At 49.1% G+C, this 13,772-nt stretch overlaps 2 protein-coding genes across 2 annotated transcripts in view; both read left to right on the top strand.

Moving 5' to 3' along the window:
* The window catches only part of LOC107287370 (chymotrypsinogen B-like), a 5,754-nt gene extending 4,545 nt beyond the window's left edge, over window positions 1-1,209 (top strand). The window contains exons 4-5 of the mRNA XM_015815876.1: window positions 354-487; window positions 1,048-1,209. Coding sequence (XP_015671362.1) covers window positions 354-487; window positions 1,048-1,209 — 296 coding nt within the window. The remainder of the gene's footprint in view (window positions 1-353; window positions 488-1,047) is intronic.
* Window positions 1,210-2,702: 1,493 nt separating this feature from the next.
* LDHD (lactate dehydrogenase D) lies at window positions 2,703-11,631 on the top strand. The gene is made up of 11 exons (XM_015815881.1): window positions 2,703-2,762; window positions 4,240-4,352; window positions 4,893-5,034; window positions 5,907-6,048; window positions 6,281-6,440; window positions 6,726-6,925; window positions 7,566-7,694; window positions 8,306-8,433; window positions 8,763-8,853; window positions 10,465-10,576; window positions 11,309-11,631. Exons 1-11 carry the CDS (start codon window positions 2,703-2,705, stop codon window positions 11,472-11,474), a joined length of 1,443 nt encoding a protein of 480 aa, XP_015671367.1. The 3' UTR covers window positions 11,475-11,631.
* The last annotated feature ends 2,141 nt before the right edge of the window (window positions 11,632-13,772 follow it).

Here is a 13,772-nt window from a genome sequence, read left to right as displayed (position 1 = left end):
GAGTCAAGCTATTCTCCAAGGCGCCTGAAGGCAGGACAAGAAGCAACAGATGGAAACTAATCAAGGAGAGAAGCAACCTAGAACTAAGGAGAAACTTCCTGACAGTTAGAACAATTAACCAGTGGAACAACCTGCCTCCAGAAGCGGTGAATGCTCCAACACTGGAAGTTTTTAAGAAGAGACTGGACAGCCATTTGTCTGAAGTGGTATAGGGTTTTGTGCTCAAGCAGGATATTTCAAGGTTTTTTAAAACTGAGAGGTCTGCATGGATTTATCCCCGAGTCAAGAGTCAGAGATGATATAGATGTGTGGGTGTCTTTTCTCATTTTTGTGTGTTTGATGATCTATTTCAGACAAGGTCTCGCCCAACAAATTGCAACAGGTGGCTCTTCCTCTGCTGACCAACCAGGAGTGCAAGAAATTCTGGGGCAACCGCATTGCCGATGTCATGGTCTGTGCTGGGGCTGCAGGAGCATCATCTTGCATGGTATGGCCTTTTCTGGTCATCCCACTCTGTAATTTCTGCTGGTTGTTGTGTATCTTCCCAGAATTCCTGCTCTCTACCATTTGGAGCAGGTCTTATTTACAAAACCATCTTTGCCCCACATAGATTCTTCTCATTTCCTTAGATCTGTCTTGCTAACTTCATGTCTCCCATTTGGTGAACTTCTAGAGAAGTTCTCACCATCTTCAGAAGGTCGTCTCCCACTTGGTGAACTTCTAGAGAAGTTCTCGCCATCCTCAGATCGTCTCCCACTTGGTGAACTTCTAGAGAAGTTCTCACCATCTTCAGAAGGTCATCTCCCACTTGGTGAACTTCTAGAGAAGTTCTCACCATCTTCAGAAGGTCAATGAACTTGTGTAAAGGTCTCCAAGTCTCCTATGGTCCTTATTTGTCCCTGGAGTTGGTTTCTCCTGGCCATTCCACTTTGGTTTGGGGAAGCAAGGAGGCCACTGTCTCCATCCTTGAAGATCTGCTGCTTGTGACCTCCCTTCCAACACTCTGCTCCATCAGCCACTAACCTTCTTTTCTGGTTTCTCCTACAGGGTGATTCTGGTGGTCCTCTGGTCTGTCAGAAGAATGGGGCCTGGAATCTGGTTGGGATTGTCTCCTGGGGCAGCAGCACCTGCTCTCCAGCCAGCCCGGGGGTCTATGCCCGCGTTACAGAACTTTTGCCCTTCATTGAATCCACCCTTGCTAATAACTAACACTCCTCAGTGATGGAACAGCAATAAAAGCAGCTGAACACATTTTGCATCGGTCATTTATTTCCCCCCTAGTGTTCCATGCAGTGTCTCAGAGCTGCATTGCAGCAGGGTTCTTGAACAGGTTCTTGGGATGTGGTTATTAATCAGAAAGCGGTGGTTATTAAACAGGTGCAGCTCAACATGGATGAGACAGCTCATAAAATGTGTGGGCGCAGTTCAAGAATGCAGATAATATAATTATAAGGCCTTATAATACAATTATATATTATATAAGATAATGTATAATTATGTAATTGTATTATATAAAATAATTGCAATGCCTTGATAAGATCACTTGGAACACGGCATTCAGTTTTGATATAAAAAAGATGTTGAGACTCTGGAAAGAGAGCAGAGAAGAGCGACAAAGATGATCAGGGGACTGGAGGCTAAAACATATGAAGAACGGTTGCAGGGATTGGGTTTGTCTAGTCTAGTGAAAAGAAGGACTGGGGGCGACAGGATAGCAGTCTTCCAATATTTGAGAGACAGCCACAGAGAAGAGGGGGGGGGGCTCAACCTATTCTCCAAAGCACCTGAAAGCAGGACAAGAAGCAAAGGATGGAAACTAATCAAGGAGAAAACTAAAACTAAAAACTAAAACTAAGGAGAAATTTCCTTACAATGAGAACAATTAAGTAGTGGAATGGCTCGCCTTCAGAAGTTGTGGATGCCCATCAATGGAGGCTTTTAAGAAGAGACTGGACAGCCATTTGTCTGAAACTGTATACGGTCTCCTGTTTGAGCAGGGGGTTGGACTAGATGACCTCCAAGGTCCCTTCCAACTCTATTGTTGTTGTCGTCATTATGAATAGAATAGAATAGAATAGAATAGAATAGAATAGAATAGGAGCTGGAAGGGACCTTGGAGGTCGTCTAGTCCAGCCCCACGCTCAAGCAGGAGAACCTATACCATCTCAGACAGATGAATGTCCAGTCTCTTCTTAAAAATCTCCAGTGATGGAGCGCCCACGATTTCTGGTGGCAAGCTGTTCCACTGGTTAATTGTCCTCACTGTCAGGCAGTTTCTCCTTAATTCCAGGTTGCTTCTCTCTTTGGTCAGTTTCTACCCGTTGTTTCTTTTCCTGCCCTCTGGTGCTTTGGAGAAGAGTTGATCCACTCCTCTTCTTTGTGGCAGCCCTTCAAATACTGGAACAGTTATTACATCACCCCTATTATTATCATCATCATCATCATCATCATCATCATTATTATTATTATTATTATTATTATTATTATCATCATCATCATCATCATCATCATCATCATCATCATCATCATCATCATCATCATCATCATCATTATTATTATTATTATTATTATTATTATTATTATTATTATTATTATTATTATTATTATTATTGGAGAGGGCCGTCTTGGGTTCCCGGTCCACCTTAAGCCGCAGCCGGGCTGCACCGCCTCCCTGCCGCCCTCGGCACGCCCCGCGGACAGCCATGGCCCTGGGCCGCCTTCTGGGCTGCGCGGCCAGGCGCTTCTCTGCGGCGCCCGCCAAGGTATTGGGGGGCGTGGGGGGAGAGGATGGCGGGTAAGGGGGGCCGGGCAGGGTGGTCCCTCTTGGGGGAGGCTTCCGGAGACCGGGGTCGAGCAGCAAGGGAGAGCCTCCGCTTTGCACGGAGAAAACGTGCACGGGCCAGCTGTTGGCCCGCTTGCTTACCTGCCTTACCTGCCTACCTGAGCAGGTTCTTGGCTCTTTTCTTTGCCTCTTCTCCTCCCCCCTCCCCCCCGCAAAACCCAACTATTTGGTTTTTATCGGATTGTTCTGCTGGTCCCGGTTGCCCCCGGGGCGTTTGGGCTCCCAGTCGCTGGGACGCATGTTTGTAAATCCCTGCTTATCGTAAGGGAAGTTTAGAGCAGTGTTTCTCAAATTTTAAGGCATGTGGACTTCAACTCCCAGAATTCCACAGCCAGCATTGCTGGCTGTGGAATTCTGGGAGTTGAAGTCCACATGCCTTAAAATGGTCAAGGTTGAGAAACACTGGTTTAGAGAGTGAAGTTAGGCTGGATTGGAGCGGAGGTGGGGAACTAGGGCCCTTTTATGCCTTGTGGACTTCAACTCCCAGAATTCCTGAGCCAGGAACTTTTAAGACCTTGCGGTCTTCAGCTGCTTGAATGCCCGAGCCAGCCATGTCTCGGTTAAAGTCCAGAGGTCGTAAAGTTGGCAGAGTTGCCCGCCCCTGGATTAGAGAAAAGTGTTCAGGAATGTGTTGCTTTGGCAGACTTCTTCCAGTTCCCACCCGATGAGATCAGAATCAGAATAGAGCTGGAAGGGACCTTGGAGGTCTTCTAGTCCAACCCCCTGCACGGACAGGAGACCCTATACCAGGGGTAGGCAACCTTGGCTCTTTTGTGACTCGGGGACTTCAGCTCCCAGAATTCCTGAGCCATTCCAGGTTGCTTCTCTCTTTGATCAGTTTCCAACCATTGTTTCTTGTCCTTCCCTCTGGTGAACAACCTGACCCCCTCTGCCTTGTGGCAGCCCCTCAAATACTGGAACACTGGGGGGGGGGGTCAGCAAATGGAAAAGCCATCTTGTTCCCAAGAACGCTGCATGAAGAGGTTTATAAAGCCACCAGGAGTTGAGCTCCACTGGACAGAGGCTTTGCCTTTTTTAATTCCCATTGGGAATTCAATTCCCTCAGGGAAACTGGTGTAAAGCAGAAAGCAAAGAAAAGGATTAAGGTGGGTCCGCTGAATCCAGGGCTGGGAAAGAGGTGCCCATGGGGAACATAATGTAGACCAGTGTTTCTCAACCTTGACAATTTTAAGGCATGTGGACTTCAACTCCCAGAATTCCACAGCCAGCATTGCTGGCTGTGGAATTCTGGGAGTTGAAGTCCACATGCCTTAAAATTGTCAAGGTTGAGAAACACTGATGTAGACTTTGCCACTGTTTCAGAGGGGACGGCCGCAAACAAATTCTGGCCTCCATCTTGTGTCATGATCTCCATGTGGCCTCCTTTCCTTCCCCAGGAGTGGCTGACGGAGGATTTCCTCAATTCCCTCAGAGCGATTGTGGGGGCCCCCAATGTGTCCACAGCCGCCATTGTCCGTGAGCAACATGGGCAGGACGAGTCGATGCACAGGTAGGTTTCTGTTTACCTCAGGAGGCAGGAAATGGCGTCTCCCGCCAGAACATTTACAGGCCTCTGAGAGGCTCAAAGTGTTCATTGCCCTCTTTCTCCTCATCCGGAGTAGAGATATTCCTTACAGGTAGTGCTCGATTTACAACAGTTCATTTAGTGACCGTTCAAAGTTAACAACAGCCCCGAGAAAAGTGACTTAGGACCGTTTTTCACAGTTACGGCCTTTGCAGCCTCCCCAGGGTCACGTGATCAAAATTCAAATGCTTCGCAGCTGGCTCATATTTATGACGGTCGCAGCATCCCAGGGTCACGTGAACCCCTTTGGCGACCTTCTGACAAGCAAAGTCAGTGGGGGGGGAGCCAGGTTCACTTAACAACCGTGCTGTTAATTTAACACCTGCAGTGGTTCGCTTAACAACGATGGCAAGAAAGGTGGTAAAATGGGCCAAAAATCGCTTAACGGATGTCTCTGTTGGGCTCAGTTGTGGTCGTAAGTCGAGGACTGCCTGTATCGAGGCTTGCAATGTCTCTCCCTTCTAGGAACTGCCCCCCGGATGCCGTGGTCTGGCCCCAGAGCGTGGAGCAGGTCAGCTTGCTGGCAGCAACGTGCTACAGCCGAGGGGTCCCCATCATCCCCTTCGGGACGGGCACCGGTCTGGAAGGGGGGGTCAGCGCCGTGCAGGTAAGGAACTGCAGCCAGGCAGAGCAGAGGCTGGCCGGGTCCCTGCAGGGGCTTAATGCTGTGCGGGGTCTGGCTCGAATCTTCATTGGGGGGTCTCTCTAGTTCAGCTGAGCCTCGGGGCCTGGATCGGCAAACTCTGTTCAGCCTACATTTAAGTCTTTGTGGATCCTTCAACATTGGTTGGTGGGACCTTCTGAGCTGTAGTTGGCCAGCTGGGACGGTGGGGATCAATTTTAATTCAGGATAGAGCTGGAAGGGACCTTGGAGGTTCTCTAGTCCAAATCCCTGCCCATAGCAGGAGACCCTATAACGTGGGTGCAAAAGGGAAGCTGGCAAAAGGGACAGTATTGACAGTCAGAGCTGTGAGTAATTAGAGTAGACACCACCAGGAGATAGATTCCATGGCTGCAGCCTAGAGTAGGAATTGGTGGAAGCATTAACGGAATAACAGAGTTCTATGGAAGAGACCTTAGAGGTCTTCTAGCCCAACCCCCAGCTCAGGCAGGAGATTGGATTTTAAGAAACGTTACCTGAAGTAAGTAATATGAACCCTGATGGCACAGGGGTTAGAATGCAGCGCTGCAGGCTAACTCTGCCGGCTGTCAGCAGTTTGATCCTGACCGGCTCAAGGTTGACTCCGCCACCCGTCCTTCCGAAGTCGGTAAAATGAGGACCCAGATTGTTGGGGGCAATATGCCAATCATGCGTACATGATTGGCATATATATAGGGCTGTAAAGTGCTATGGGGTGGTATATAGAGTGCTATGGGGTGGTATATAAGTCTAAGTGTTATTGCTATTGCTAATATCAAGTGCATCTTTGTAATCTGGGTCCCAAGGGTTGTGTGAACCCTGCCTGTGTTTTCCCCCAGGGAGGTGTGTGTGTCAACTTGATGAAAATGGACCAAATTTCTGAGCTTCACCCTGAAGATTTCACGGTTGCTGTAGAGGCAGGAGTGACGCGCAAGGCGCTAAACCAATTCTTGAGAGGGAGTGGCCTCTGGTTCCCTGTCGGTATGGCCCCTTGGAGACAGGTTGTGGGGGCATCAGTGGCCCAAGGTTGGGGGGGGGCTCCTCTAGCAAAATTTGGAGGGGCTGTGTTGGTATACCTATCTGGTTTCCCCACTGTTGCCTTTCGAACTCAGTGCGGGTCTACTCAGAGGGTTGGCCTAAGGCTCCTGCGATTATCGGGGGTGGGTGAGGGGCTCAGGTTCTCCTCCCCCCTTGCTGTTCCCTTCCTCCTCAGACCCCGGGGCCGATGCCTCGCTCTGTGGCATGGTGGCCACTGCAGCCTCCGGGACAAATGCCGTGCGCTACGGCACCATGCGCCAGAATGTCCTCAACCTGCAGGTGGTCCTGCCAGATGGGAGGGTCTTGCATACAGCCGGGCAGAGCCGGCGGCCCAGGTATCCCCTCACCTCTCTCTCTCTTCTCCCTGGGGTCCCAGCTGTATGGGTGGCAGCCAGGGATCTCCTATGGCAGAGGTCTCTAAGCTTGTGCTCACGTCTTCCAAAGTGCCCTTCAGAGGTTCATGTCTTCCCCACTGGCAACAAGGGGTCGGTGCTTTGCTTCCCTTTTGGAGATCAGCAAAGCTGAGTGAGATGTGCTCCCCCAGCCAGTGGGGTGCTAAAATCATGGAAGGGGACCCCGGTTGGTTCTCGGACCTCATCAGACTCTTCCTTCTTCTGCAGGAAGAGCGCGGCTGGATACCACCTGACAGGGCTCTTTGTGGGCTCGGAGGGGACCCTGGGATTCATCACCCAGGCCACCCTGAGACTGCATGGTATCCCTGAGGCCACCATGGCGGCCACCTGTGCCTTTCCCAACATCCAAGCAGCCGTGGACAGCACCGTGCAGGTTCTCCAAGCCGGGCTCCCCATTGCCCGCATTGGTGAGTAGGACCCCAGATGTCTGTGGGGAAGGGAAACTGAAGCAACCTGAACAGAAGATAGAAAAAGGGGGGTGGAAGAACTGATTGTAACCCAGACTTTTTGGAGAGGAATTTGGACACAGGTAGTCTCTGACTTATGACTGGGCACTTAGTGACCATTTGAAGTTATGATGGAGCTCCCAAAAGGTACTTAGGACCCAATTCCGAAGTTCTGTCCTCTTTCACTGTCGTGTGACTGTGTTTCAAGCACTCGGCAACTCACCTGCAGTTACACCCATTTGCAATGTCCAGGAGTTGTGTACCCATGATTTATGACATTTTTGCCAAAAAACCCACCATTTATTTCCAATTTTTGGCAAAACACCCCCATAGCAAAGAATGGATCCACTTAACAACTGTGGGTTCACTTAATGACTATCATGATTTGCTTAACGAGTGCCACAAAATGTTGCCAAATCAGGTCCAGTCACCTGAGGACCCACTGTACAGCTGTCATGATTTACGACCGTAATGGGCAGGCTCCGTTACCGTCATAATGCGAGGACTACCTGTACTGTGCAATTCCAAAACTGGCTGCCAGTCCTTGGTAGGCCAAGGCTGGCCGGGCATTCTCCTATTTCGGTGCCTCCCCCCAACGCAGAGTTCCTGGATGAGGTGATGATGGGGGCCTGTAACCACTACAGTGGGCTGAACTGTGCAGAGCTGCCCACCCTCTTCCTGGAGTTCCACGGCAGCCAGCAGAGCGTGGAGGAGCAAGTACGAGCCACAGGTAGGTCCCACGAAGAGGGGCCAGGGAGGGGGCATGCTGGGTCCCTACCGGAACACTCATTCCAAGGGGAAGGGGGAGTTACTTGGGGATTTGAGGATGTTTCCCTATTGTATTTACTTTTTGCTTTGATGTATCTGCATTGGGGAGGGGGCCTTTGAGGTATCTGCATGGGAATTGGGGAGGGGGGAATGAACCCTCAGGGCCATCTGGTTTGACTCCTTTCCGGATAACGCTTGCCTGCTACCAAGGTCGCAGTGCCAGGGAACGACACAACTCTCACAACAACTTCGCACCAGCTGATTGGCTCCCGATGGACTGGGGCACTGGGATGGGCTGTGGACAGTGGGAAATTAGCTGAACGTTTTGCATGGGAAGTTCAGATTCTGCCTGACCTCTCTGCAATCACTTTCTCTCAGTAAAAGATTCTTTGGAAGTTATGCTGGTTTCGAGAGTCCTGCTTTCCTAAGAGGTCACTAAACAAAATGGCTGTAAGTCAAGGACTGCCTGTATGAGTCAGCAGGTCAGGGCTGAATCAACCTATGAAGCAGATCAGTAGGACCAGGTTACCATTGGTGGCAGAAGGGGGGTTTTATGCGAGTCTCCCTCTGCAGAGGCGATTGTGCAGTTCAATGGAGGCTCGGACTTTGTGTGGGCCCGGGAACCGGAGGCCCGTGGACAGCTGTGGACAGCTCGGCACAATGCTTGGTATGCAGCGCTGGCTCTTCGTCCTGGCAAAAAGGTGAGCTGGAGGGCGGCCAGGTATCTTGAAAGAAGAGTCCCGTTACTTTGTAGCTTGGCTCTCTTTTCTGAGTGAGCTAGAGTGATCCCCTTGCCTTGCACTTTCCTTGATCCCAGTTCTGAGTTTCAAACTGGTTGATGGTGTGAATCTATAGCAGTGTTTGTCGATCTCAGCAACTTGGAAGATGTGTGGATTTCAATTCCCAGAATTCCCCAGCCAGCTCAGCTGGCTGGGGAATTCTGGGAATTGAAGTCCACACATCTTCCAAGTTGCTGAGATCGACAAACACTGCTCTAATGCAACCTTTTGCCCTTCCTCACTTCCCACAGGGCTACTCCACAGATGTGTGCGTCCCCCTCTCACACCTTCCTGAGGTCCTACTAGAAACCAAGAAAGACTTGCTGCACTCCAACCTTACAGGTGAGTGAATGTGGTTTGTATACCTATCACAAGGCTGTTTCGTGGTCCAGCCCAGGAGATGTGGGAATTGGCCAGTCCCTTGTTCCCCCTCCCCAACTGGTCATGTGATCAGAATTTGGCCACTGGTTCATATTTATGACGGCTGCAGCATCCCGGGATTATGTCATCACCTTTTATGACAATCAAAGTCAACGAGGAAGCCGTAGTGGCTATAGCCACGCAGGTGAAGCTCTGGTTTTTTGTATATGTGCAAAAAACCAGGACTCTGCTGTCATTTTTCTTTTTTGACCTACCCTGCAAATACTTCTCCTCCTATAATCTGACTGAGCATTCAGCTTGAGGATCCAAAAACAAAAACAAAAAAGAATCCAGGTTCATTCTGTTTCCAAAACTCTGTTTATTGAATACACGGCATGGTAATGTTGAGGCAAAACTAACTGACGTTCCCAGACACCAGTTCATAGAATTAAATAATAATTTCTCCGGCCCAACTCACACCTTCTAGTCTGTGTAAGCAATTTCACTTTGTTATGGGAACCGTCTGCTTCTTCCCCACACCTGCTGCGGTGTCCTTGGAAAGGTTTCAGCCTCTCGCGGTCTTCAGCTGAATCGTAGAGGTTTCATTTCTCCATCTTAACAATTTCTAAAGCAACACTTCTGGTGTTGCCAGCCAGGAATTCTGGGAGTTGAAGTCTACAAGTCATAAAGGGGCCATAGTTCTCCACCTTTGGGTTAACTGAAGGCAAGTTTAAAACAAAGATACTAATCTTGGCTGCATAGGAGTCATTCTCAATTGGTGTCATTTAAAGAAATCATTAACAGAAGCTGGGTTTGTACGACATACTAAGCTCTAAAGCCAGGTTAAACAAAGTCGGTTGCACATTAACGGGTTTTCTCCCAACAAATAAACCATATTGTGGCTAAACCTGGCTGGGGCTGTACAGCACTGAAGCACAGACTAGCCCAACCTGGCCAGTGAGAGCTTCAGTTGAAAAGTGGACGGTTTGTGTCTCACTATGGCCAGAAAATCATCCAGGATTAAATGTCTGATTACAGGTAGTTCTCGGCTTACGATCAGTTGCTTTGCAACCATTTGAAGTTAAGACCTAACTGAAAAAAGAGACTTACAATCCAGATCCAAAGTTCTGAGGGCCTCCTCCCATGGTCACATGACCATATTTCCGATTTTGGGCAAAATTGCACCATGGGTTGGCTTGATGACCGTGGCATTCGCACTGCCACAAAAAAGCTGGTAAAATCAGTTTTATGGCTTTTACAAATTAAGATTGTAAGGCGTGAGCTTAAATGGACTCCAAAGGATGGTAGAGGACAGGAAGGCCTGGAGGAACGTTGTCCGTGGGGTCGCGATGGGTGGGACACGACTTCACAATTAGCAACACAATTTAAGACCATACTGGGCAGGCTTCATTACAGTCGTAACTCGAGGACTACCTGTAATTTTAAATCGTACCGTAGGAGGGGTGGGTGGGTATCCTCCAGGTGAGAAGGGACTGCAGTGTCCTTGATTTGCAAAATGATGGGGGCCGTCGTCCCAGAGAACATGTTAAGGAAGTTTGAAACGGGGGGCTGCTGTCCCTTTCATGTCTCCAGGTCCCCTTGTGGGCCACGTTGGGGACGGCAACTTTCACTGCCTGCTGATTCTCGATCCTGAAGATGCCGAAGAAAAGGAGAGGGTGGCCGAGTTTGCCAAACGTCTGGGCAGGTAGGCGTGGGCTGGGGGGGGAAAGCCTTGGCCTCGTGGGCAGGGACAGCCCCTCTGGGTCCATGTGGGGAGAAGGCACAAGTTACAGACGAGGAATTTAGAAAAAAGAAATCTTGGGAAGGGGCTTTGATTCCCCAATTCGGAGAAAGAGAGAAGAGCGAGAAACTCAAAATAATCCTACCTTTATTTTGTTTAATAGAAGATGGTCAGAAAGAAATCTTGTCAAGCTTTCAAGGTTCTGTTATTCTACCTTGGAATCCCTACCGTGTCCGCTTGACCTGGCCTACCTTGAAGGGATAGTTTTCAAAAGTGCTCCCAGTTCCTCTCTTTAGGTTGACAAAGTTAAGGTGGGCTCCTGAGTTTGTTTCTCACTCTCACCTTTGTCTTGAGACCGAGTCTTCCTCAAAGAGTGCCTAGCAGGTTGCGGACATTTTCCCCCCAAGTCCCGCCTGATATTCCTTTATCCCTGGGCTGAAGGTTTTAGGCATAAAGGGTCTTCGGGATGAAGAATAGTCTTCTAAGGGAACAGATAAATTCAAGGACGGACGGATGGAAGGAAGGAAGGAAAGAAGGAAGAAAGGGAAGGAAGGAGAAAAAGAAAAAAGGCAGGAAACAAAAAGGGAGGAAGAGAAATTAGAGAGAGAGGAGAGATATGAAAAAACGCCAAGTTCCTCTACTTTTCTCACCTTGGAAGTGAGACCTGGGATGTGCATTTTGATCTCTTTTCTCCAGGAGAGCCCTGGCAGTGGGTGGCACCTGCACGGGGGAGCATGGCATCGGCCTGGGCAAACGTCGGCTTTTGCGCCAGGAAGTAGGGGAAGTGGCCCTCTCCACCATGTGGCAGATCAAGATGGCCTTGGACCCCAAAAACCTCATGAACCCTGGAAAGGTGCTCTGACCTCGGGAAGGCCTGGCTGGGAGAGGCTCCTGAATATGCTGAGAAGTCCGGAGTGAGGCCTCTTCGCTTCTATCTCCTCTTTCCAGCAGGATCAGAAATGCAGCTATTAAACAATAGGGAAGCATCCTCAAATCCCCAACCTGGGGATTTCAATTCCCAGAATGCCACAGCCAGCATGGTCACTATGGAGAATTCTGGGAATTGAAGTCCACACATTCAGAGTCTCCAAAGTTTGGAAACTGTTCCAGAGGCATCTATCTGTTGGATCCGATCCATTGTGGCAATACACCACAAATTCTACCTCTTTGGTGTATCTGCGAGATGTCACAACAACGCACATACAAAAAGCAACGCTATCTTTGTCATTACCCCCACACAATCCTTCCTCAGATGCTTCAGGACTGATGTAATGTATTTCGCTGAAACTGGAGGTTGCAAAACATTCATTCGAAGAACGTTTAATCTCTTTATTTCCTTCGTTGCTAACGTTGCCTTGGGGGCAAATCTGGTTTATGCACAGGTGGCAGCGACAGGCCGAGGGTTTCTGTTGTGAGCCTGGAAGCAAAATGCCACCCTTTCCCCAGCTTTTCAGTTTATTTAGATCCGCCTCTTATCTCTGGGGATCTTTTATTTTGCTTTGTCAAAGCTGCAGTGAATTGAAGCAGGATGTATCCAGATTTTTCCTACCGGATTAATGCAGGATTCATCTATCATCAAGGAACACACAGAATCTTTGCTGATTTCTTCCTCCTCTGTCTACATCAAACTCTAGACTGCCAGAATGTAGTCATCTTCTTGGCTTAGTCGTTGGCCAAAAATAAGTCTTATTGGCACATGTTCCTGGTAGTAGCCGACATAGCAGCAGATGGGCTGGGCTATACATCTCTCCCCGTTCACACCGCGTGTTGTTATCCAGTGAGAGCCTGCACTTGAGCACTGGGCTTCACACTTAGGCACTCCAACTCTCAACCTATTCAGGGGCTGTTATTTCAGTTTTGTTGTGCTGTGGTGTTATTTTTTTTTCTGAACAAGCTGGGGAGTTGGTGTAATTGCAGCCTTTATCCATCTCTCCAGGTGGCCAGGGAGATATTGTTTATAGTTTAAAAAAATGGTAACCTGTAGTAAATTAAATCCTGCTGCAATTTCATGATAGATAATTTTCTTTAAAAAAAAAAAAAAAACCCCGACTGTTTTCAGATTGTGGCTTCACCAGAGCATTCCCCACAAACGTCGCTACACTTGAATACATGTCCGTTTCAAGGGACTCACATTTCTGAGTGTAAAAACAAGTGTGGTAAACCCACCCAGTGCACGCTTGTCCCCTCGCGTCCCAAATCCTTCAGAAAAATAAGAATACCTGGAAATAAAATAACAGTGACTATTTTATTGAGCATTATTGAATACCATATCAAAACACTTGACTAATAGGGGAAGTTTCCCTTCCCAAGCTTTGATTTTTTTTTTTTTTGCTTTTTGTAATTTTTAAAGTTTGTTTTCTTTTTTTGTTTTTTTGTTTCCTATATAAATACAGATACTTTTCCTGCGGATCAAAACCGTCCATTAGAGGTTCCCCACCCCACCCGCAACCCTGTGGCTCAGCCAGTCTTTGCTTCGTGCTCCATTGTGGACTGGCAGGGCGGGAGGGTGTGTGTGTGTGTGGTGTATCCTCTGTGTGTGTTGCTTTAAGAAAAAAGGCCAGTCCTGCGCTCCACAAAGGGCTGAAAACCGTTCTGGTCTTGTTGCAGCCAGCACGGAGGTCGAGGGGGGCGGTGGAAGAGGAAGAGGAGGAAGAAAGAGTAAAAGGATTTTTGGCAATGGGGGGGGGATGTTGATGAAGGGCGGAAGAAAAAGGTCTCCAAAATTCTGCTTCTGTAAACATCACCTGGCACGTTGGTTGACACGAACGCGGCTGTTTTGTAAACATTGGAAAAGTCACACTCACAACGCCTTCAAAAATTGCCAAAGAAAACCGCCCAATTCTTCTTCTCCTCCTCCTCCTCCTCCTCCTCCTTAGGACTGGGGGGGTGGGGGGGGCAGATGGGGAGTGGGAAAATGGCCTTGCTGCTCCAAGAAAATAAAAAGGGAGGGGTAGACCACCTCTTTGCTCGTGCAAAAGTGTGCCCTGTGTGTGGGCAGGAAGGAAGAGTCCTGGAATGGCACCGACGCTCGCCGTGCTCCGTTTCGCTCGAGCGGCCGGGATCTAGCCCAAACAAACATCATGGCGGAGCTGTGGGGTGGGGGCCCGGCGGCCACTGGCTCCTGCCCTGGGCCCGCTCCTTCGTCCCCCTGCCCAGACAG

The sequence above is a fragment of the Protobothrops mucrosquamatus genome, unplaced genomic scaffold (assembly GCF_001527695.2).
Source record: "Protobothrops mucrosquamatus isolate PMUCROS unplaced genomic scaffold, P.Mucros_1.0 scaffold381, whole genome shotgun sequence".
In the NCBI taxonomy this organism is placed as follows: Eukaryota; Metazoa; Chordata; class Lepidosauria; order Squamata; family Viperidae; genus Protobothrops; species Protobothrops mucrosquamatus.
Note: the sequence above shows the minus strand (reverse complement) of the source record. Positions and strands in the feature narration are given on the sequence as shown.

Excerpts from the sequence above, each read along its gene's own strand:
- LDHD (XM_015815881.1), top strand. The coding sequence starts at position 2,703 with ATGGCCCTGGGCCGCCTTCTGGGCTGCGCGGCCAGGCGCTTCTCTGCG. Across the intron at positions 5,035-5,906 it reads GGGGGGTCAGCGCCGTGCAG|GGAGGTGTGTGTGTCAACTT; the intron begins GTAAGGAACTGC and ends GTTTTCCCCCAG. Across the intron at positions 6,049-6,280 it reads TGGCCTCTGGTTCCCTGTCG|ACCCCGGGGCCGATGCCTCG; the intron begins GTATGGCCCCTT and ends CTTCCTCCTCAG.